The 21,703-nt window shown below is 43.1% G+C and overlaps 1 protein-coding gene across 1 annotated transcript; it reads left to right on the top strand.

Moving 5' to 3' along the window:
• The first annotated feature begins 922 nt into the window (after positions 1–922).
• Positions 923–20,940, top strand: G6PC3 (glucose-6-phosphatase catalytic subunit 3). The gene is made up of 7 exons (XM_060780790.2): positions 923–1,055; positions 3,335–3,565; positions 5,313–5,419; positions 14,776–14,866; positions 16,932–17,050; positions 17,725–17,866; positions 18,079–20,940. Exons 2-7 carry the CDS (start codon positions 3,345–3,347, stop codon positions 18,437–18,439), a joined length of 1,041 nt encoding a protein of 346 aa, XP_060636773.2. The 5' UTR covers positions 923–1,055; positions 3,335–3,344; the 3' UTR covers positions 18,440–20,940.
• The last annotated feature ends 763 nt before the right edge of the window (positions 20,941–21,703 follow it).

Below are 21,703 nucleotides of genomic sequence, written 5' to 3'. Positions count from 1 at the left end.
GGGGTATTGGGGGGGGGGGTTGATTTTGTCATTTGGGAGTTGTAGTTGCTGGGGTTTATAGTTCACCTACAATCAAAGAGCATTCTGAACTCCACCAACAATGGAATTGAACCAAACTTGGCACACAGGACTCCCATGATCAACAGAAAATACTGGAAGGATTTGGTAGGCATTGACCTTGAGTTTTGGAGTTGTCGTTCACCTACATCTAGAGAGCACTGTGGACTCAAGCAATGATGGATCTAGACCAAATTTGGCACAAATTCTCAATATGCCCAAATGTTAACACTGGTTGGGTTTGGGGGAAATAGATTTTGGCATTTGGGAGTTGCAGATGCTGTGATTTATAGTTCACCTACAATCAGATAGCATACTGATCACCACCAATGATAGAATTGGGCCAAACTTCCCACACAACTGACCAACTGAAAATACTATATTTCGGATGGTCTTTGGTGACCCCTGTTACACCCCTCATGACCCCTCCAGGGGTCCCGACCCCTAGGTTGAGAAACTGTTCTGGATGTACTCTCTGCTTCTACAAGGTTGGATTTACATTGACCACATAATGCAGTTTTAAACTGCATTGTATGGCAGTGTAGATCCAGACAATGTGACCAATGCATTACTAGGCAAGGGATGACAATTAGAACCCCTTTAATAAAATAGTAGTTTAAGATTGAATTTGTAATTGATTAAATCACTCTGATTACATTTCTTCTTCAATATAAATGCATTTATTTATTTATCTTTCAAATAACCATCAGGTCTTCCATTAGGAATTAAAAGGTGTATACTTTTTTGAAGGGACAACCTGCACAAAAATTGCATGGACTCCCTTGCATGCCCTGTAGTCCCTTTGGTAGCCAAGCCGGGTTATTGGCAGGCCTCCCACTCCCTTAGACTTCTGGGAAATGTAGTTTTATGGATTGTTCAGTGTGGCAGCCCAGTCGGCTCCGGGGCGTGGTGAATGGGAAACGGATCTGAAAAAGAGGAAGGAAAGCGGTTAAAAAGAAGGAGGAGATCTCGAAGAAGGGAGAAAGGGCAAGGAAAGGGTAGGTAGTTGAATTGAGCTGCTTTGCAGGCGAATCAATGAAAAGGCATCACTTTTTTCAGGCTGCAAAGTGTTGTGTAAGCTGCTGCAGCGAAGCGCAAAACCCGGATTATTTATGGAAAATTACGATTATATTATCTCCCCGAAATAGAGCAGATATGGCTTTTCCTCGCAGCTCGAACGTGCTGCCTCTGTGTTGCCTTGTCCTAGCTTGACCCCTCTCCCTCCAAGAATCTTGGGAGTTGTAGTTCTGCCACGTCCTTGGTCTTCTTCCCAGGGACGTTTTCTCTCTTTCTCGCACACACTCTTCCTCCTCCTCCCATTCGCTTTCTTCTTCCCTTTCTTTTCCTCTTCTCCTTCTCCCCTTTTCCTCCTTTTCTTCTCTTCCTCCTTCTTTTCCATTTCTTTTCCCCATATTTTTATCTCCTCCTTCCCCTCTCTTTCTTGTCCATTTCTTTCTCTTCTCTCTTCTTCTTTTCCCCTTTTATCTCCTCTTCCTTTTCTGCTTCTTCTCCTCTTCTTTCTCTTTTTCTCTCTCTTCCCTTTCTTTCCCTCCCCTCTTCTTCCTTCCTTTCTCTCTCTTCTTCTTTTCCCCATCTTTTATCTCCTCCTCCTCCTCTTCTGCTTCTTTTCATCTTCTTTTTCTTTTTCTCTCTTTTCTATTTCTTTCCCTCCCCTCTTCTTCTTTTCCTGCTTCTCCTCTTCCCCTTCTTTTCCTCTTCTTTATCTTTCCTTTCAATTTCTTTTCCTCCCCTCGTCTTCTTCTTTCCCTCCTCTTTTCATCTTCTCCTTCTCCTCCCCTTCTTTAATCCTCCTCTTCTCTTTCTCCTTTCCCTTTCTTTTCCTCCTCTTACTTTCCCTTTCTTTTCATCTTCTCCTTCTTCTCTTTCTCTTTCCTTTCGATTTCTTTTCCTTCTCTCGTCTTCTTATTTTTCCCTTACTTTCATCATCTCCTTGCCCTCTTCTCCTTCTTTCCTCCTCTTCTCTTTCTCTTTCTTTCCATTTCTTTTCCTCTTCTTATTTTCCCATGCTTTCCAACTTCTCCTCCTCTTCGCCTTGTTTTCCACTTCTTCTCTTTCTCTTCCTTTTCTTCTTTTCCCCTTCTTTTCCTCTTCTCCTTCTTCCGCTCTTCCTCTTCTTTTCCTCATCTTCTTCTCCTTTTCACTTTCTTTTCCTCCTCCTCCCCTCCTTCTCTTCCTCCTCTTTTTCTCCCCTCGTCTTCTTATTTTTCCCTTACTTTCATCTTCTCCTTCTCCTCTTCCCCTTCTTTCCTCCTCTTCTTTTCTTTCTCCTTCTTTCCATTTCTTTTCCTCTTCTTATTTTCTTCTTCTTTCCATCTTCTCCTTCTCCTCCTCTTCCCCTTCTTTTCCTCTTTTTTCTTTCTCTTCCTCCCCTCTTCTTCTTTTCCCCTTCGTTTCCTCTTCTCCTTCTGCTCTTCCCCTTCTTTTCCTCCTCTTCTTCTCCTTTTTCCCTTTCTTTTCCTCCTCCTCCCTCTCCTTCTCCTCCCTCTCCTCCTCCTCCTTTTTTGCTTTCTAAATGAACCAGGAAGCCCTTGCTTTGAATCCTGACCTGACTCAATCATGATGTAGCTTTGAGCATCCTTTGCTGATGCCTCTCTGGACTTAGCCGACCTTACAGCGTTGTCAGGATTGCACCAAAAAGATGGGGCAAGATTGAGGTCCCCACTTACATTGCCATGGAATTCAGTTCAATGTAGTTAATTTGCGTTCTGAAACTGGATTACAGGGCAGCGTTGATGAGGCCGTAGCCATAGTTCAAGTAGAAACTCTGGGATTCATTAAAGCCGACCTTTCCCTAGAAATCCATGAAACCCCATTGATTTATTGGGATGTTCATCTTCACCAGGCATGAGAAAACTTCGCCCCTCCAAGTGTTGTGGATTACAACTCCCATAATTCCTAACAGCCGGTAGGCTGTTAGGAATTATGGGAGTTGTAATCCACAACACTTGGAGGGACAAAGTTTGCCCATGTCTGATCTACATTGTAGAACTAATGCAGTTAGGCATCACTTGAAAGTCTCAGTGCTATGGAATTTTAGGGAGTTGTAGTTTGACAAGTCCTTTCTCTGCCAAAAAGGACTGATGCCTCAGCCTCCCTAGCATTGAGCCATGACAGTCAAAGTGGCACCAAACTCGATTAACCCTACAGTGTAGACCTATCCCACGCAAGAATCCAAGCCAAGCTGATTTAAACATTTGTCATTTTCAGTGTCAGAGCATCAGCCTGTGTCCTAACCCTGCTCCCCTTTCTTTTCCAGCTTCCCCATCATGGATGTTTTCTATAGCAGCGGAGTCTGGTTTGCAGAGCTGCTTCAGAGAAGTTTTCCGGGACTGGAGGCCTTTTGGCTTTGGATGACCTTCTTAGGTGACCCTAGATGCGTCTTCATCATTTATTTCCCTCTTGCTTATTTCCTGCTGGACCAGAAGGTTGGAGTGAAAGTGCTTTGGCTGGGCTTAATCTCCGAGTGGCTCAATTTAGTCTTCAAATGGTGAGAGGAAAACAATTGTCTCTAAACTATTTGCTTTATCATTGTAGAACAGAAGCTTCCCTGGGATGGTTTGAGGAAGGGCAGCTGATGATAGTATTTGTTTGTTTATTTGTGACTCAGATATTTCTCTTTCATCCAGGCCAAAATCGATACATAATTTTGAAACATTTTGTTGTTCTAGGATTATATTTTGTATATTTCTGCTAGTGGAGTTTAGGCCCAGTTATGACATATTCAAACTCTTTATAATAGAGAACTGCACATTTTCCAGAAGTACAATTTTGGAAGAGTAAAGTGAGTAGATCAATAGGTACCGCTTCGGCGGGAAGGTAACAGCGTTCTATGCAGTCATGCCGGCCATATGACCTTGGAGGTGAACTACAACTCCCAAACTCAAGGTCAATGCCCATCAAACCCTTCTAGTGTTTTCTGTTGGTCATGGGAGTCCTGTGTGCCACGTTTGGTTCAATTCCATCATTGGTGGAGTTCAGAATGCTCTTTGATTGTAGGTGAACTATAAATCCCAGCAACTACAACTCCCAAATGATAAAATCAATTTTTTGAGTGATGGTCATTCCTTGGGTTAGTAGGTATCTTGTGGCCAAATTTGGCGGCAATTCGTCCAGCGGTTTTTGAGTTATGTTAATCCCACAAACGAACACTACATTTTTATTTATATAGATTATCAGTATTACATTCTAATATCAATATATGTATATATAATATATTATTAGCACAATATTAGAATTATATATTAGTATATTGTACCACTATACCCCAATATTATTAGTAATAATACATGTAATATATAATTATTATATCATTATTACATATTTTATATCATACTATATTATTATACCACGATATATATAATATACTAGTAAAAGTTTCCCCCAGTGGTGCAGTGGGTTAAGCCACTGAGCTGCTGGACCAAAAGGTCGCCGGTTCAAATCCAGGGAGCGCGGTGAGTTCCTCCTGTTAGGCCCAGCTTCTGCCAACCTAGCAGTTTGAAAACATGCAAATGTGAGTAGATCAATAGGTACCGCTCCGGCGGGAAGGTAACGGTGCTCCATGCAGTCATGCCAGCTCTTTGGCTTAGAAATGGAGATGAATACCACACTCCAGAGTCAGACACGGCTGGACTTAATATCAGGGGGAAACCTTTACCTAGTTTGAGTAAGGCTTGACACAGTATCATCTTCAGGATGTCATGAGAAATTAAAATGGCAGCTACTGCATAAATTTCTCACAATACTCTGGTGTGCCGTTGTGGGAAATTAAAATGTCAGCCACCTAGGGGTGATTACAGTGCTAGTACCGGTTTAATTTAATTAGTTTAATTGCTTCATTCAATTTCTGTGGAGCATTGCATGCCCTTGAATTTAAGTAGATCAGTATTTGTGCCTCATAAATGTGTGTGTGTCTCTGTGTGTGTGTGTCATGGAGGCAACAATCTTCAAGGGTTACTGTCCTCCTTGATTTTGATCTCGGTTTTGCTTGGAGTTTTGAAATAGTTTATATCCTGCCATACAATTCTTGGGGCTTTTCTAGGTAGCTCACACTATAATTATGTACAGAATAATAACACAACCTTTCAAGCATGGCAAGATGAGAAGTAAAAGCAAAAAGGGAGAAGAAGATGCAATTGCCTTAAGCAGAAGATAACATGGCACATAAACTTAACACTCAGAAAACTCATAAAGCACCGAATTGGATGTTTCCTCATTATCACTTCTCCATTCCCCAGGTTTCTATTCGGTGAACGGCCCTTCTGGTGGATGTTTGAATCTGGGTTTTCCAAGAAGGGGGTAGACTTTCCCCGCCAGTTCCCTTCAAGCTGTGAAACAGGACCAGGTTGGTAAAGATACAGAATGGGGGACTTCTGACTAGACAGCAGTGCTTGTGAAAAAGATCTTGGAGTCCTAGTGGACAACAACTTAAACATGAGCCAACAATGTGATGCTGCAGCTAAAAAAGCCAATGGGATTTTGGCCTACATAAATAGGAGTAGAGTGTCTAGATCCAGGGAAGTCATGCTACGCTCTTCTGCCTTGGTTAGACCACACCTGGAATACTGTGTCCAATTCTGGGCACCACAATTGAAGAGAGATATCAACAAGCTGGAATGTGCAAATGCAAGATACTTCACTTAGGCAGGAAAAACAAAATGCACAGATACAGAATGGGGGACAATGCCTGGCTCGAGAGCAGTACGTGTGAAAAAGATCTTGGAGTCCTTGTGGACAACAAAGTTAAACATGAGCCAACAATGTGATGTGGCGGCAAAAAAAGCCACTGGGATTTTGACCTGCATCAATAGGAGCATAGTGTCTAGATCTAGGGAAGTCATGCTGCCCCTCTATTCCGCTTTGGTTAGACCACACCTGGAATATTGTGTCCAATTCTGGGCACCACAATTCAAGAGAGATATTGACAAGCTGGAATGTGTCCAGAGGAGGGCGACTAATATGATCAAGGGTCTGGAGAACAAGCCCTATGAGGAGAGGCTTAAAAAGCTGGGCATGTTTCGCCTGCAGAAGAGAAGGCTGAGAAGAGACATGATAGCCATGTATAAATACACGAAAGGAAGTCATAGGGAGGAGGGAGCAAGCTTGTTTTCTGCTGCCCTGGAGACTAGGATGCAGAACAATGGCTTCAAACTACAGGAAAGGAGATTCCACCTGAACATTGGGAAGAACTCTCTGACCATGAGAGCTGTTCAGCAATGGAACTCTCTACCCTGAAGTGTGGTGGAAGCTCCTTCTATGGAGGCTTTTAAACAAGGCTGGATGGCCATCTGTTGGGGGTGCTTCTTGGCAGGGGATTGGACTGGATGGCCTATGAGGTCTCATCCAACTCTATGATTCTATGTAATGCAAGATAAGATTTCATATTGTTTTGGATTTTGTGATTCAGGGATGAGTGGAGCAGCCCCAGGACCCTTAATTCTTGATGCGCGGTTCTCAATTTGGAGACACAGCCATGAAGTCTGTAGACTAGGGACTATCTAGTAGCTGTGACTAGGGACAGCAGTGCCTGGATTGTTGAGACATGAAATCAGTGATCTGAAAGGTGGACTTCTCGTTATCCTAGTCCCTATTGCAATACCCAAAGGGGAGACCAAAATGCAGGTCTCTATCCTGATCTATGTTGAATAAATCTAAACATTTCTTGGCATTTATCATCTTTATTACCATCTGTCACAAGTGGGACAGGATGATGAAGATGCACATGGCTCTATGTTAGATATCTGTCAAGGTCCACATCAAAGCATCTTGCAGATACTCTTCCTCCTTGCTATTGCTGCTATTCATTTGTTCTCTGCAAAGCAACTGAGCCATGAGAAAGATAAATAAAGGAACAGGAAGCCCCACCTGCCTCTGTCCTTTCAAACCTTACTTCCACTGAGAGTATTAGAAATATGAGGAAATCCTGCCGTTCAAAAATAAATACTGAATTCTTAATTCTGGGCTCCCAAGTCTTGTTTTTTCCCCAAACTTCTTGCAGAGATCACATTTTTAATGGACCTGAGATCTTTATGTTCCTGATTGTGGGAATCCATTAGTACAGATGATCATTCCTTATCTGAAATTCTGAAATACTCCAACATTGTCCACATCAGAGGCTGAGATAGTGATGCCATTGCTTTCTGATGGTTCAATGAGCACCAGCTTTGTTTCATGCTCAAAATCTCTACAAATATTGTGCATAAAATTGCTTTCAGGCTACATGTATGGAAAACATGTACAATTTGTGTTTAGACTTGGATCCCATCTCCAAAATGGCATATTTTACAGGTACAGTAGAGTCTCGCTTATCCAACATAAATGGACTGGCAGAATGTTGGATAAGCGAAAATGTTGGATAATAAGGAGGGATGAAGGAAAAGCCTATTAAATGTCAAATTACATTATGATTTTACAAATTAGGCACCAAAACATCACATTTTATAACATATTGACAGAAAAAGCGGTTCAATACACAGTAACATTATGCAGTAATTACTTTATTTACTAATTTAACACCAAAACATCGCAATGTATTGAAACAGCTGTGGATCTGGGCGGGAGGCAGACTGCATTGGATGAGCGAAGGTTGGATAAGTGAGATTCTACTGTATTCTAAAATCTGAAAAAATCCAAACTTCAAAACACATTTTGGTCTCAGGCATTTTTGATGAGAGATGCTCAATCTGTACCTTCACTTTATCCTTTTGTCAATCAATGTTTCTGTTTACACTACACTAGGGCTGGGGAGGCCCTGATGGTGCAGTGGGTTAAACCACTGAGCTGCTGAACTTGCTGACTGAAAGGTTGGTGGTTCAAATCCGGGGAGCAGGGTGAGCTCCTGCTGTTAGGCCCAGCTCCTGCCAACCTAGCAGATTGAAAACATGCCAATGTGAGTAGATCAATATGTACCACTTTGGTGGGAAGGTAACAGCGCTTGCTTTTTTTGGATTCTCTTTTGAGACAGCGTTATGGGAACTGTTGTGGAAAATCTCAGCACGTATCCGTACACCACTGTACCTAACCAGGCCTTCTGACCCTGCATCACATCCATGACCTGTCTATCTGTCGAGCCTATTGAGAAATGGGGGTCTGAACTGATATGTCTTGTAACTGATTCCCATCAGAAGGGCAAGTGGGTTTACAGTCTTTTGCCATCTGAGATGTCTTTTGGGAGCTTGTTACTATTTTCAGGACTCCCTGGTGGTGCAGCAGGTTAAACCGCTGCACTGCTGAACTTGCTGACCGAAAAGTTGGTTATTCAAATACACGAAGCAGAGTGAGCTCCTGCTGTTCGGCCCAGCTTCTGCCAACCTAGCAGTTTGAAAACATGCAAATGGGAGTAGATCAATAGGTACCACTTTGGAAGGGAACGGTGCTCCATGCAGTCATGCCAGCCACATGACCTTGGGGGTATCAATGGACAACGCTGCCTCTTTGGCTTAGAAATGGAGATGAGCTCCACCCCCAGAGTCGGTCTCTACTAGACTTAAAGTCAAGGGCAAACCTTAACCTTTACCTAGGGCTGGCGAGCCTTTGGCTTGCCTGGTATTTGTGTTGTAGCCCCCATAACCCCTTTCCATTGGCTGTGATGGAAGAGATTGGGAGCTATGAGTCTAAAGACTTGGAGGATCAAAGGTTCCTCACATTTGTTGCAGATGGTAGGATGTGAATCAAGCGGTTTGTATAACAAGAAAGGGAATTTCTGCTAAAATACTCAACATCTGTTTGATAGTGGAACAGACTGCTGAAAGCCATAGCAGACTTCCCTTACTTAGAGGTTTTTCAGCCAAAGGTGGATGGCTACCACCAAGTAGGAATGCTATAGCAGTGAATTTCCTACGCCGAGAAGAGGAAGAAATCAATGGCCTTTGAAGTTTCTTTCGACTCCATGGAAACAGATACCGTTGTTATAGATTCCCTGCCTGGCACACAGGCCTCACTTGACAGAGCAGAGAGATGTGATTCCTCTATAGCCGCAGCGCAGAAATAGTGGCCCATTAATGATTCCACTCACTTTTCGAGGGTTTGGGGGAGAGGGGTCACTTTCCCCTCCTGGAAGCCCCTTTTACACAAATCTTTGCCTAAAATCACCCCATGAGCCTGGAAGTTCCAAGTCAAAATAACTTCTTGTGACTTCTGGCATGGCTTGGCATGAGGTTGTGGGCTTTAAAAATTGTCCCTGTTTTTCCCGCAGTTGCCCAGCCTTCCTCTAAAGCCTGCAATCATCCCAAAGCCAAATCTGCCATTAAGTAGCATGAAGAGGTTGACTGTGAGCCTTGATTCAACTCTGCCAGCTGGATCCTTTAGCACAGTGGTTCTAACCCTTCCTAATGCTGCAATCCCTCAATACAGTTCCTCATGTTGTGGTGACCCCCAACCATAAAATTATTTTGGTTGCTACTTCATAACTGTAATTTTGCTATGGTTATGAATCGTAATGTAAATATCTGATATGCAGGATGTATTTTCATTCACTGAACCAAATTTGGCACAAATACCCAATATGCCCAAATTTGAATACTGGTGGGGTTGAGTGGGATTGAATTTGTTATTTGGGAGTTGTAGTTGCTGGGATTTATAATTAATCTTCAATCAAAGAGCATGCCGAACTCCACCAATGATGGAATTGAACCAAACTTGGCACACAGAACTCCCACGACCAACAGAAAATACTGGAAGGGTTTGGTGGACATTGACCTTGAGTTTTGGAGTTGTAGTTTCTCTCCATCCAGAGACACTGTGGACTCAAACAATGATGGATCTGGAGCAAACTTGGCACAAATACTCAATGTGCCCAAATGTGAATACTGGTGGAGTTTGGGGAAAAACAGACCTTAACATTTGGGAGTTGTAGGTGCTGGGATTTATAGTTCACCTACAATCAAAGCGCATTCTGAACCTTACCAAGGATAGAATTGAGCCAAACTTCCCACACAGAACCCCCATGACAAACAGATTCTGGTGGTTTTTGGTGACCTCTCTGACACCCCCTCACAAGCCCTCCAAGGGCTCCAACCCCCAGGTTGAGAAACGCTGCTTTAGTATTTTTTGTTTATTCGTTCAGTCACTTCCAACCCATGCCAGAGCTCCCTATCGATCATCACCACCCCCAGCTCCTTCAGAGTCAAGCCAGTCACTTCAAGGATACCATCCATTCATCTTGCCCTTGGTCGGCCCCTTTTCCTTTTTCCTTCCTTTTTCCCCAGCATCATTGTCATCGCCAAGCTTTCCTGTCTTCTCATTATGTGGCCAAAATACTTAATCTTTGCCTCTAGTATCCTTTCCTCCAATGAGCAGTTGGGCTTTATTTCCTGAAGTATGGACTGGTTGATCTTTTTGTGGTCCAAGGCACTCTCAGAATTTTCCTCCAGCACCACAGTTCAAAAGCATTTATCTTCCTTCGCTTAGCCTTCCTTATGGTCCAGCTTTCACATCCAAAATTACTACGGGGAATACCATTGCTTTGCAGTGTGTTGTCTCTACTCTTCACTATTTTATCCAGATTGGTCATTGCTCTCCTCCCAAGAAGTAAACTTCTTCTGATTTCCTGGCCACAGTCTGCATCTGCAGTAATCTTTGCACCTAGCAATACAAAGTCTGTCATTGCCTCCATGTTTTCTCCCTCTATTTGCCAGTTGTCAATCAGTCTTGTTGCCATAATCTTGGGTTTTTTTTATGTTTAACTGCAACCCAGCTTTAGTATCTCTTGGCCTAATTTACTTCATAGAGTTGTATAGACAAAATTGTTAGCGGGACTCATAATTTTTGTAGAAGAATGGTGGGATTGAAGATGTAAGAAATAAATATAGCCTAAAAGGGGGGGGGGGGGGTTAAATAAATAGAAAACTAGAAAGAGTGCCTTGAAGGGTCATGAAATGAAATGTCATACAGAGAAAGATTATCAATATGTCTCTGTGGTTATAGACAAATATTGAATCATTGGAAAACTGAGGAGAGAAAATGCTGCACACAACCTCAGTAAAGAGATTACGGAGAAAGAATTGGCCTGCATGGTGAGAAAATGAAATTTTGGCCCACAGTAAAGAAATGCCACATCTGTAGGAAGCATCTGTCTTCAGCATATAATACTGCTGCTATGTTTGTGTACTTGGCTCATAATCTTAGGGCTGCTCCGAGGAAAGCAAATGTTGTCCCTTGTCAGTTTGACAAGACAGCATGGGTGGTTAAAATTCAACAAGCTGTCTCTTTTGAGCTCTTCTGATATTTCATAAAGGTTACCGGCAAGGTTCGGTGTTTATTTTGTTCTGTCCTAATGGCACAAGGCATACATAATAAATGGTTCTCGGGAGGCTGTTGGTGGATCTTCTCCAAGGATTTCTCAAAACATTTTCCATCAGACACCTAGCCTAGCTAACGTCCACCATCATGTTTTATGGAGTTATTTGCATGAAGGTGCCCATTTCATTTGTTTTTGACCAAAGCCTCGTCCCAATAAAAGAGTCAAAAAGAAAAAGGGGGAAAGGGAACATATTGTGTGGCCAGAGCTTGCAAGCCTGCATTTAACAGTTAGTTGCACTTATAGTGCAGATTAATTCCACTTATAATTCTGAGATGCCCAAAGTAGTTTATTATTGACAATGGCAAAAGGGGAGTTGAGCACAAAGCAGTGTTGTACATTATGGTTGTGCATTTTATCTGCACATGTAGTCATTGACATGTTGCTATTCAGCATTACGGTTGCATAGTGTTAGCAAAGCATATCTCTGCACATGAATATTTACACTGTACTGAGATAATGTTGATCACAGCCAGTTTATGTTATGCAGTATAGTTTGGGGCATTTCTGGATAGAAGTTCCTTTCTCCTCCACTTTTACCCTAGTCTTGATATCAAAATTACCTTTTTTTTCTCATAGTGAAGAACTGGTGGAGTACAATAATCTTCCCTGGTTTTGTAATAGAGTCAGAACGTGCGAGAGCTCTTATACTTACATTTTTTATTTCCAGAACTTAATCGCTCAAACTTGCTTCCATCTGAACTTAGCTGCAGTCTTCACAAAGGCTGAAAATAAGTTGAATTTCCATTTTGGAGTGTAGAATTGTGAGCTGTTGTTCTGGGGTGACTTCATGTAATTTCCAGTTTATGATGGGTATCAAGGGGTGTCTTTTGGAGAAGGTTTGCCTTTGCCTTCCTCTGAGGCTGAGAGAATATGACTTGCCCAAGGTCATCTAATGGTTTTCCTTATTATTATTGTTATTGTTATTTGAAACACAAGATGAGTCCATAGCAGACCCTCTGCTGGCTGTTGAATTGGATCACATGTTGGACACTTCCCAAGTGTCTAGCACTGTGTGATGTATTGGTGAATAATGCATGCAGATTCCAGTAAGGTGGCCTTATTTTGTTGTGTCAGGAGCAACTTGAGAAACTGCAAATTGCTTCTGTTGTGAGAGAATTGGCCGTCTGCAAGGACATTGCCCAGGGGACACCTGGATGCTTTGATGTTTTACCATCCTTGCAGGAGGCTTCTCTCATGTCCCCTCATGAGGAGCTGGAGCTGATAGAGGGAGCTCATCTGCGCTCTCCCTGGATTCAAACCTGCGACCTGTCCAGTTTCAGTCCTGCTGGCACAGGAGTTTAAACCACTGTGCCACCGGGGGCTCCATTGATTTTCCATGACCAAGTAGGGATTTGGTCCCTGGTTTCTAGGGTTGTAGTCCACAACTCAAAGTACCATCCTGCTCTGGCTCTCTCTTATTGATATACACGTGTCAGTTACTGATGTACCCAGTTACAGTTGTGAGCTACTTCTCTTGAACCGTATAATAGTTGAAATTTGATTTTAAATAAGTAATTATGGCCTTCTAGCTTTCCAAAATGCATACTTGCTGATGGTGATTGATTTGAGCAGAACCAGTTTTCTGATATAGATCAACACAGCCACTGGCCTCTTTTTATTCTCTTTTAAGACAGTATTATGGGAACTATTGTGAAAAATCTCATCATGTCTATAACACTCTACCTAACCAGGGCTTCTGAACCTGCATCACATCCATGACCTGTCTTTCTGTAGAACCTGCTGAGAAATGAGGGTCAGTATTTTGGTGGTCTGAAGTGATATGTCTGGTAACTGATTCCCATCAGAAGGGCAAGTGGGCAATCTTCTGACAGCTGAGGTGTCTTTTGGGAGCTTGTTACTATTTTCAGGACCCCCTGGTGGTGCAGCAGATTAAACTGCTGAACTTGCTGATCGAAAGGTTGACGGTTCGAATCTGGGTAGCAGAGCGAGTTCTTTCTGTTAGGCCCAGCTTCTGCCAACACAGCAGTTCAAAAACATGCAAATGGGAGTAGATCAATAGGTACCACTTTGGTGGGAAGGTAACGGCGCTCCACGCAGTTATGCCGGCCACATGACCTTGGAGGTGTCTACAGACAACACCAGCTCTTTGGCTTAGAAATGGAGATGAGCATCAACCCCCAGAGTCGGACATGTCTAGACTTAATGTCAGGGAAAACCTTTACTATTTTCAGTGTCCTATATCAGCATGAGATTGGGAAAGTAACAGCTAACTCCTTGAAACCTCCAAGTGCCCTTTGTGGGTGGGAGCATTCTGGGAGGTTTAATCCAGAATAGAGGCAACATCCCAAGCACTGAGAAAAATCAATATTTCAGGGGGCATTGGAATCAAGGCTGAAAGGGAAAGCTTGTGGGGACCATCCAATTCTGATTCCCAATCCCCATGTTCCCAATTTTAGTCTAATAATGGTCCTACCCTTGGTGAAGAAAAGGGTCATTTGAAAACAAAGGAACAACGTCAGTGGCTTGATGTTGTCAGTGGCTTGGTTAAAATTAGGTAGACATTTTGTTCCTTAACATCGTAACTCACAAACTGCTAAAAAAAATTTTTCCTTTTTAAAAATAAGTTCTCTGATAGTTGCAGGCAATTCTGGAAGGAGTGGATGGGAATGCGTGACTTCTCTTCACTGAATGCTCAGCAACCTGACTATGATTTTAATGTGAAAGCCAGTGCTTAGGCAGTCATGCAATTGCCTCAGGCAGCAGCTTTTGGAAACTGGGTTGTTGTAGGTTTTTCAGGCTATATGGCCATGTTCTAGAAGCATTCTCTCCTGACATTTTGCCTGCATTTATGGCAAGAATCCTGAGAAGTTGTGAGGTCTGTTGAAAATGAGGAAAATTGGGTTTATACATCTCTACGGGGAGAAACTGTTCCAAGACACAAAAATTGGAAAAACTAAGAACCAGGAAAGCACGTCTACTGTGCTCTCTGACTTTCCTTCTACACTGCAGAGACACAGATACTATTCCACAGCTATATAAACCCCATTTCCCTAGTTTACAACAGACCTCACAATCTCTGAGGATGCCTGCTATAGATGCGGGTGAAAGGTCAGGAGAGAATGCTTCTAGAACACAGCCATATAGTCCAAAAAACCTACAGCAACCCAGTGATTCCGGCCATGAAACCCTTCGCAATACAGCTTTTGGAAAGCCTAAATAACCCTCTTGTCTGTCTCATTGGTACTGTTACCTCTGTTGGAGGTCAGACCTTTCTGGGCCACAAAGCCTGTCCTGTTCCTTAAAGTGGCCCACTGCCCACAGAGTTGGTGGAGGGCACCTTTCCATTGTCAGCACCCAACTGCTCGTCCAACCAACATCACTATCTTAGGAGGAGAAGAAACACCCTTTTGTCATTCTTATATTTATGTATTTATTTGCAGGCAGTCCTTCTGGCCACTGTATGATCACTGGTGCAGCCCTCTGGCCAGTAGTCACAGCTCTGACCACACAGCTATCTCAGCACTCCAAAAGGTAGGTCACTTCCACCCTAGCAATTCACATTCCTAGTTCCACCTTCCATTGTTTTCCCCCAGGATGTCTTTATTTACATTTCAATTCAGTTGTTACATACTCAGTATTTATCCCACCTTTTCTTCAAGAAACTCAAGGCAGGTTATGCATTTTCTCATACTATTTTCCATTTTTATCTCACTGCAATCCTGCACATTTTTGTCCAAGCTCATCCCCGTAAGCACAATGGCTCCGTATTTATCTCTCTCTGGGTAAGCCTCCCTCTCTCTGCCTCTAGAAGGGGAGACCAAGAGCATCCTATGGCCTTTTGAGGGTTTCGCCGGTTGTCTAGATCAGTGGTTCTCAGCCTGTGGCTCCCCAGATGTTTAGGTCTTCAACTCCTAGAAATCCTAACAGCTGGTAAACTGGCTGGATTCCTGGGAGTTGTAGGCCAAAATACCTGGGGATCCACAGGTTGAGAAACACTGGTCTAGATACAATCCACTGCTGCTGCGTGTTCCCTCAGAGTCGGTTCGATCTGTCGTGCCCCTAAGGCAAACCTATCACTGGGTTTTCTTACCAAGGTTTGTTCAGAGGGAGTTGAGGCTGAGAAAGTGGGACTTGCTCAAGGCCATTCAGTGGGTTTTCATAGGAAAAAGGGGATTCAAACCCTGGTCTCTAGAGTCATGATCCAACACTCAAACCACTACACTTCACTGGTTCTAGTAAAACAGTGTTATATTTAAAAATTTGGAGTTCCCAAAAGGTCAGTGGTTCAAATCTGTGGAGCGGGGTGAGCTCCCACAGTTAGCCCCAGCTTCTGCTAACCTAGCAGTTCGAAAATATGCAAATGTGAGTAGGTCAATAGGTACCACCTTGGCAGGAAGGTAGCGGCGCTCCATGCAGTCATGCTGGCCACATTACCTTGGAGGTGTCTACAAACAATGGCGGCTCTTCAGCTTAGAAATTGAGATGAGCACCACCCCCAGAGTCGGACACGACTAGACTTAATGTCAGGAGAAACCTTTACTATGTTAAGTTTGGGGTCCATGGGTTAATTGTCCTTCTTCCAACCATTATGCACGTTAATAGGGCGAGGATAAAATGCTACTTTTGCTTAGTGATTAGTAATATCGGAAAATTTGGTGTATTGTTTTGGACTACAACTCCCAGAACTTTTTTGCCTAACGTCACCAATTGGTTTCATGGCCAACTGGGGATTCCAGAATCAAAAGCCCCTGGCTTCCAGAATTTATTTATTTATTTTATTGACAACATTTCTACCCCGCCATTCTCAACTCCCCGGGGGGGGGAGGGGGTCAGAGCCCCTTCTACACTGCCATATAAAATCCATATTATCTTCTTTGAACTGGATTATATTGCAGTGTTGCAGTGTAGATTCATATAATCCATTTCAGCTTTGCTTATCTGGATTATATGACAGTAGAAAGGGCCCTATGCAGGCGCTCTGCTGCATCTGAATCAATCCAGGTTGCTCCCTGCTGCAGATGTGCTGTTTCACCACTTGGGGCAGTAGAGAGTAAGCCCTGAGAGTTGAATCCAGAGTCTATTGTTCTCATTCACAGAGGAGGCATTGAATGGTTCATAGATGAAATGCAATTTGTTCACCATTTCCTGCTGAAATCGCATTGGCTCATTAATGATGTCTGAAGCTTTTTGGCTGTGCTATATTCCTGAGCCTGGAAAAATTAGTTTTGTAATTATGCTTGTATATGTAAGGTGATTATAGAAGTAGGTATTCCTCTATAATATGCTTCCCTATGGGCTCATCATTTGCTGGAAATAGCATTAGTCTCTCCCATTATAACAACATGCTGGAAAAAAGCAGAACATATGTTGTTGTTTTTTGAATGCAACTCCTAGAATCTCCCATCTAAGGACATGCTGCCTGGGAATTGTGGGAGTTGCAAGCCAAACAGTATTTTTCCAAATTCTGGTGACACAATCCAAGGGATTTCTTGAGGCACTCATTTGTTGATAGGATATTTCTAAGGGCAGAGAATGGCTGTTGATGCAACCCTTGAAGCTTGCTAGCTTACCTGCAATGCCATTTCTCTCTATACAGCTGGCTGGTGAAGACAGTCCCTTTCCAGGTGTATCTCCTTCTCCTGGTGGCCATAGGTCTGTCACGCCTCTTCATACTGGCTCATTTCCCCCACCAAGTCCTTGCAGGCATCTTAACAGGTAGTGTATCTTGTGGGTTTGGTTTACCTTTTCTATTGGAATATTAATGTATACTCTGATATTAAGATTTCTTTTGCAGAAGGGCCTTATCTGTCTTGCATAGAGGGAATGTCACAATAGTATGTTCTGGTTTTCTCAAACTAGGCTCAGAAATGAACTTCAAGAGCATTTTTTTTTTGTCGTGTCAGGAGCGACTTGAGAAACTGCAAGTCGCTTCTGGTGTGAGAGAACTGGCCGTCTGCAAGGACGTTGCCCAGGGGACGCCTGGATGATTTTGATTTTTTTTATCATCCTTGTGGGTGACTTCTCTCATGTCCCCGCATGAGGAGCTATAGTTGATAGAGGAAGCTCATCCGCCTCTCCCCTTTTCCTAGTTTCCAACAGACCTCACAACCTCTGAGGATTCCTGCCATAGATGCAGGTGAAACGTCAGAAGAGAATGCTTCTGGAATATGGACATACAGCCCGAAAAACTTACAACAACCCAGTAATTCCAGTCATGAAAGCCTTTGACAACACACTTCTCTGTTTTAGAGTAACATTCTCATGCACTGAACTTGGAGAGGAACATTGCTGCCCTTTCAGTTTATGGGGCGAAACCAGAACTCAACCACAGAAGTGGGATTTTGTATTGCTTCTCCCTATTCTCACTATTTTCCTGTTTTCATTGTCAGGGATTAGCCTGGGCTGGCTGCTAGAACCACGAGTCCCATTAGGGAAGGGACTCCACTTTTACCTCTGGACTTCGCTGTCCCTTTTGCTCGGCAGCATGATGACTTACTGGACACTGATTGTTCTGGGCATAGATCTCAGTTGGTGAGTTTGTTCAATGGGGAAATCGGTTGGGCTACGTGGGCTTCTTCCCTTCATACTAATGAAACTGTAGTCCAGAGCTTGGTAAAGTTAAGCTTTGACTACAACTTACAGAACCCTCTTTCTACAGGGGTTCGGGGAGCTGTTGCCCAAATAAAAAGATGTCTTTCCTTGTTTATGATTTGTTCATGTCTTTCTTTGTCGACCTTCTCCAGGTCGATCAACCTAGCCACTAAGTGGTGTGCGAACCCTGAATGGATCCGCATGGAAACGCGACCTTTTGCTTCATTGAGTCGTGACGTGGCCACATCCTTTGGGCTGGGATTCGCCTTCCACTCCTCTTCTTACACCCAGCTCAAGTGCAAGAAGCCCAGATGGTCTCAGAGGGCATGGTGCGCCATCTTGGCCCTTGTTCTCCTGTACTTCCTCAGTGATGTGGCACAACCACAGAACGTGGCTCTCTGGTATGGACTGAACTTTGTGAAATATGCCACTTTCCCATGGGTGGTGATTGGACTGCTCCCTAGAGTGATTCAAGCTGTGACATCAAAGGGGACACCATCCCACAAAGAGTAGCCAACCGGAGGAACCACTTGCTCTTTTAGGAGAGCCACAGATAGGGCTGGGTTTTCCTTTGAGTGTCCCAGTATGCGCACACTTAGTGTGAAATAGGTCCTTCCATCCAAAGACCTTATGTATTTTACCTCAAAAGGGGACAATTTTTTCCTTTACTCAGGTCACTGTGATTTTTCCTTCTCTTGCCTAAACAGATGTACCAAAAATGCTTCAAACCCTTCTCACCCCAGGTCAGTTGTAACAATAGGATGTTTCCCCTTCAAAAATAGAGGCTGTTGTTTGTATTCAGGGCCCAAAGTTGCAACCCAAAAAACTTTCAGAAGGTATTTCCAACAGAGATGGGAGAAGGATGGGACACTGTAGCAGGTGGCTTTGTGGGACTGTGGAATCATTGTAAAAGATAGGAATAAGATGGAGAGTTTAACTAGACCAGTTCAGGTGGGCAGAAGGAGCTGCAGGCAGCACTGATGAAGTCTCTGTGCCACTATCCCATTTATCTAAGATAGATACTTCTAATTCCACCTGGTATTTGATGTGGCTGCACCTTCCCTTGAATTCATGGAAAGAAAGCTGATGCAAATTCCTAAAGCTCCAAGGTAGCAGACATTCAAAGCTCTAAACCAGTGATTCTCAACCATCCTAATGCTGCGATCCTGTAATACATTTCTTCATGTTGCTATTTTCGTTGCTACTTCATAACTGTAATTTTGCTACTGTTAGGAATTGTAATGTAAATATCTGATATGCAGGATGTATTTTCATTGTTACTTCGCCTTCTCCCTAGGATTTGGAATTGGCAGGGCCACTCTACCCCACTCTAAACCCTGCCCTGCCCCCCCCCCCCCGGGGGCCCCTCCTCACCTTCCCCTTTCTCACCTCTACCTCCTCCCTCTTCCCTCTTGGCTGCAAAGCAAACCTGACCTCCCTCGCTCCCATCTCTTCCTCCTATAATGGCAGAGGGGGCAGATTGTGTGACATCACCACCTCCTTTCCTGCTTCTTGACAGGGGGTTGGACTGGATGGCCCACAAGGTCTTCCAATTCTATGATTCTATAAGAAGAGGCCTCTGGGAAGTGAAGGGGGTAGGGAAAAGTTAGCAGTGTCTCTGTTCCTAAGATCATCGGAAATACACATTTTCTGATGGTCTTAAGCGACCCCTGTGAAAGGGTCATTTGACCCCCAAAGGGGTCGTGACCCACAGGTTGAGAACTGCTGCTCTAAACCAACTTCTATTCAAACATTCTTAGGACAGATGAAGGGGAATCAAACTCCCAGTTTCCCAAAATCATCACATTATTAATAATACAGCCAAATTTCAACATTTCAAGATTTTGTTATTCAAGAATAAAATGGGAGCTAAAGGACATAGATTTATATACTAAAGTATGTCCTTCTTAGCCACTGTCTTTTAAAAAAAATCCTAGTCTGTTGATTAAGTTGGGAAAAAACATGGCAAAAGATTAGACAAACTTTGCCTTTGTCACTCCTGGTTTGTTTTTGTTTTCTTTGACAATCATTTTCTCATCTCTTCTTTCATCTCAGAGGGAGGGCAGGGAAAATCCATACCTGCAAGTTCAGGTGTCTCAACAGGCCATGGGTCCGGACTATGGTTTATGATTGGTTAACAAACCACTATTTAAGGCATGGGTACACATAACAACATAAACAGATATCAACAAGTGTCTCCCTGTGACATGTCAACACAGCAGCCTATGACACTCCTAACCAGTTGGCCTTCTTTCCCACCCAGAAAATGTTCCAGAGATTTTGTGGCAACATCTTTGCTTTTGGAAGGTGTTTTCATGTATCAAGAGCTTATTTCTGTATGCTAAACTTCCCTTCCCACATTGTTGAAGCTTTTGGAAAAGGGCCCAATTGTCAGGAGGACCTACGAACAGTGGATGTGAGCCTGGAAAGAGACCTCATCTCCAAGCTTCTTTCATTACTGCATGTCTAGTGGTTTCTCAGGAAGTAGTTTGTGGTTCATGCCCGACTAGCAGAGTCCTCTCAGCATGGCTTTGGACTTCCTTCAGTCGTGGCCACCATGTTCCTTAACAACTCTTATATGTATATTTGTGAGTGTGTATGTGGTGTAACAATGAGAGCCACATACTCTGTAAGGATTCACCACTGCTTATGCACACAAACTGCAATCAAAATATGGAAAAGTGTTGGATTACAACTCACAGTAGCCATGGTGGCTGGGGACATCTGGTAGTTATGGGCCACAAAAGTAATTTTTAAAAGTTCTGTATGCACTAGCAAATTAGCATTATAACCATCAGTATGGCTGATCCTGTAGTCAGTGGTGTTGGTATTTAATGGTTTTTGCCATACAAAGCTTAGGGTCAAGCCAACATCTAGACAAAGTGACTGAATAACTATCTGGGTTTTCCTGTTGCTTCTTCCAGCCTCTGCGACATGTTTCCCTTATTTAAAATGATACCTATGCATAAACTTGATGTTGATATTAGAATAAATGATGTATTTTTGTGTTTGCAGCTTGTTGTGTCATGTGTCTGTCTCAAATGAACCCATTGCAGTGGTTCTCAAACTGTGGGTCCCCAGATGTTTTAGCCTACAACTCCCAGAAATCCCAGCCAGTTTACCAGCTATTAGGATTTCTGGGAGTTGAAGGCCAAAACATCTGGGGACCCACAGATTGAGAACTACTATATTATAGGACTGCTAAAAAAAGTCAGATAAGTGGACTCTAGAGAAAATCAAGCCTGAACCCTACCTAGATGCCAAATGGTCCTATGTTTGATGTGAGCGGGGTGATTGACGAAAAGGTGTCTTGGGGGTCCCCCACTCATATCAAGCCAAAATCGACTTGATGGCAGATAACAATAATTCATTTAGCAAAACGTTTTAACCTCACTCTTTACCATGATATTTCAGAGTGGCAAACAGATAACACAGTATAACCAATTCCAAATTAAAAAGTAACGTAAACAACATAAAAACACATTGGACAACTCAAAGACATTAAAACAATTTGAAAAGGCTAAAACGTTTTTCAAAACCATGCACAAGCTCCAATTTTTTTTTAAGGCCTCAAAATTTTTAATAAAATACTATGCCTTTACCTAATGCCAAATCAGGGTTGGCACCGATCAGGCCTCTAAGAGGAGGGCATTCCACAAGTGATGGGAGTTATAGTTTTATATCACCGGAGGATATGTATCATAGGGGGTTGGACTGGATGGCCCATGAGGTCTCTTCCAACTCTTTGATTCTATGATTCTATAAGTCTGCCTTGGT

Source organism: Anolis sagrei, chromosome 6 (assembly GCF_037176765.1).
Source record: "Anolis sagrei isolate rAnoSag1 chromosome 6, rAnoSag1.mat, whole genome shotgun sequence".
Taxonomy (NCBI): domain Eukaryota; kingdom Metazoa; phylum Chordata; class Lepidosauria; order Squamata; family Dactyloidae; genus Anolis; species Anolis sagrei.
Note: the sequence above shows the minus strand (reverse complement) of the source record. Positions and strands in the feature narration are given on the sequence as shown.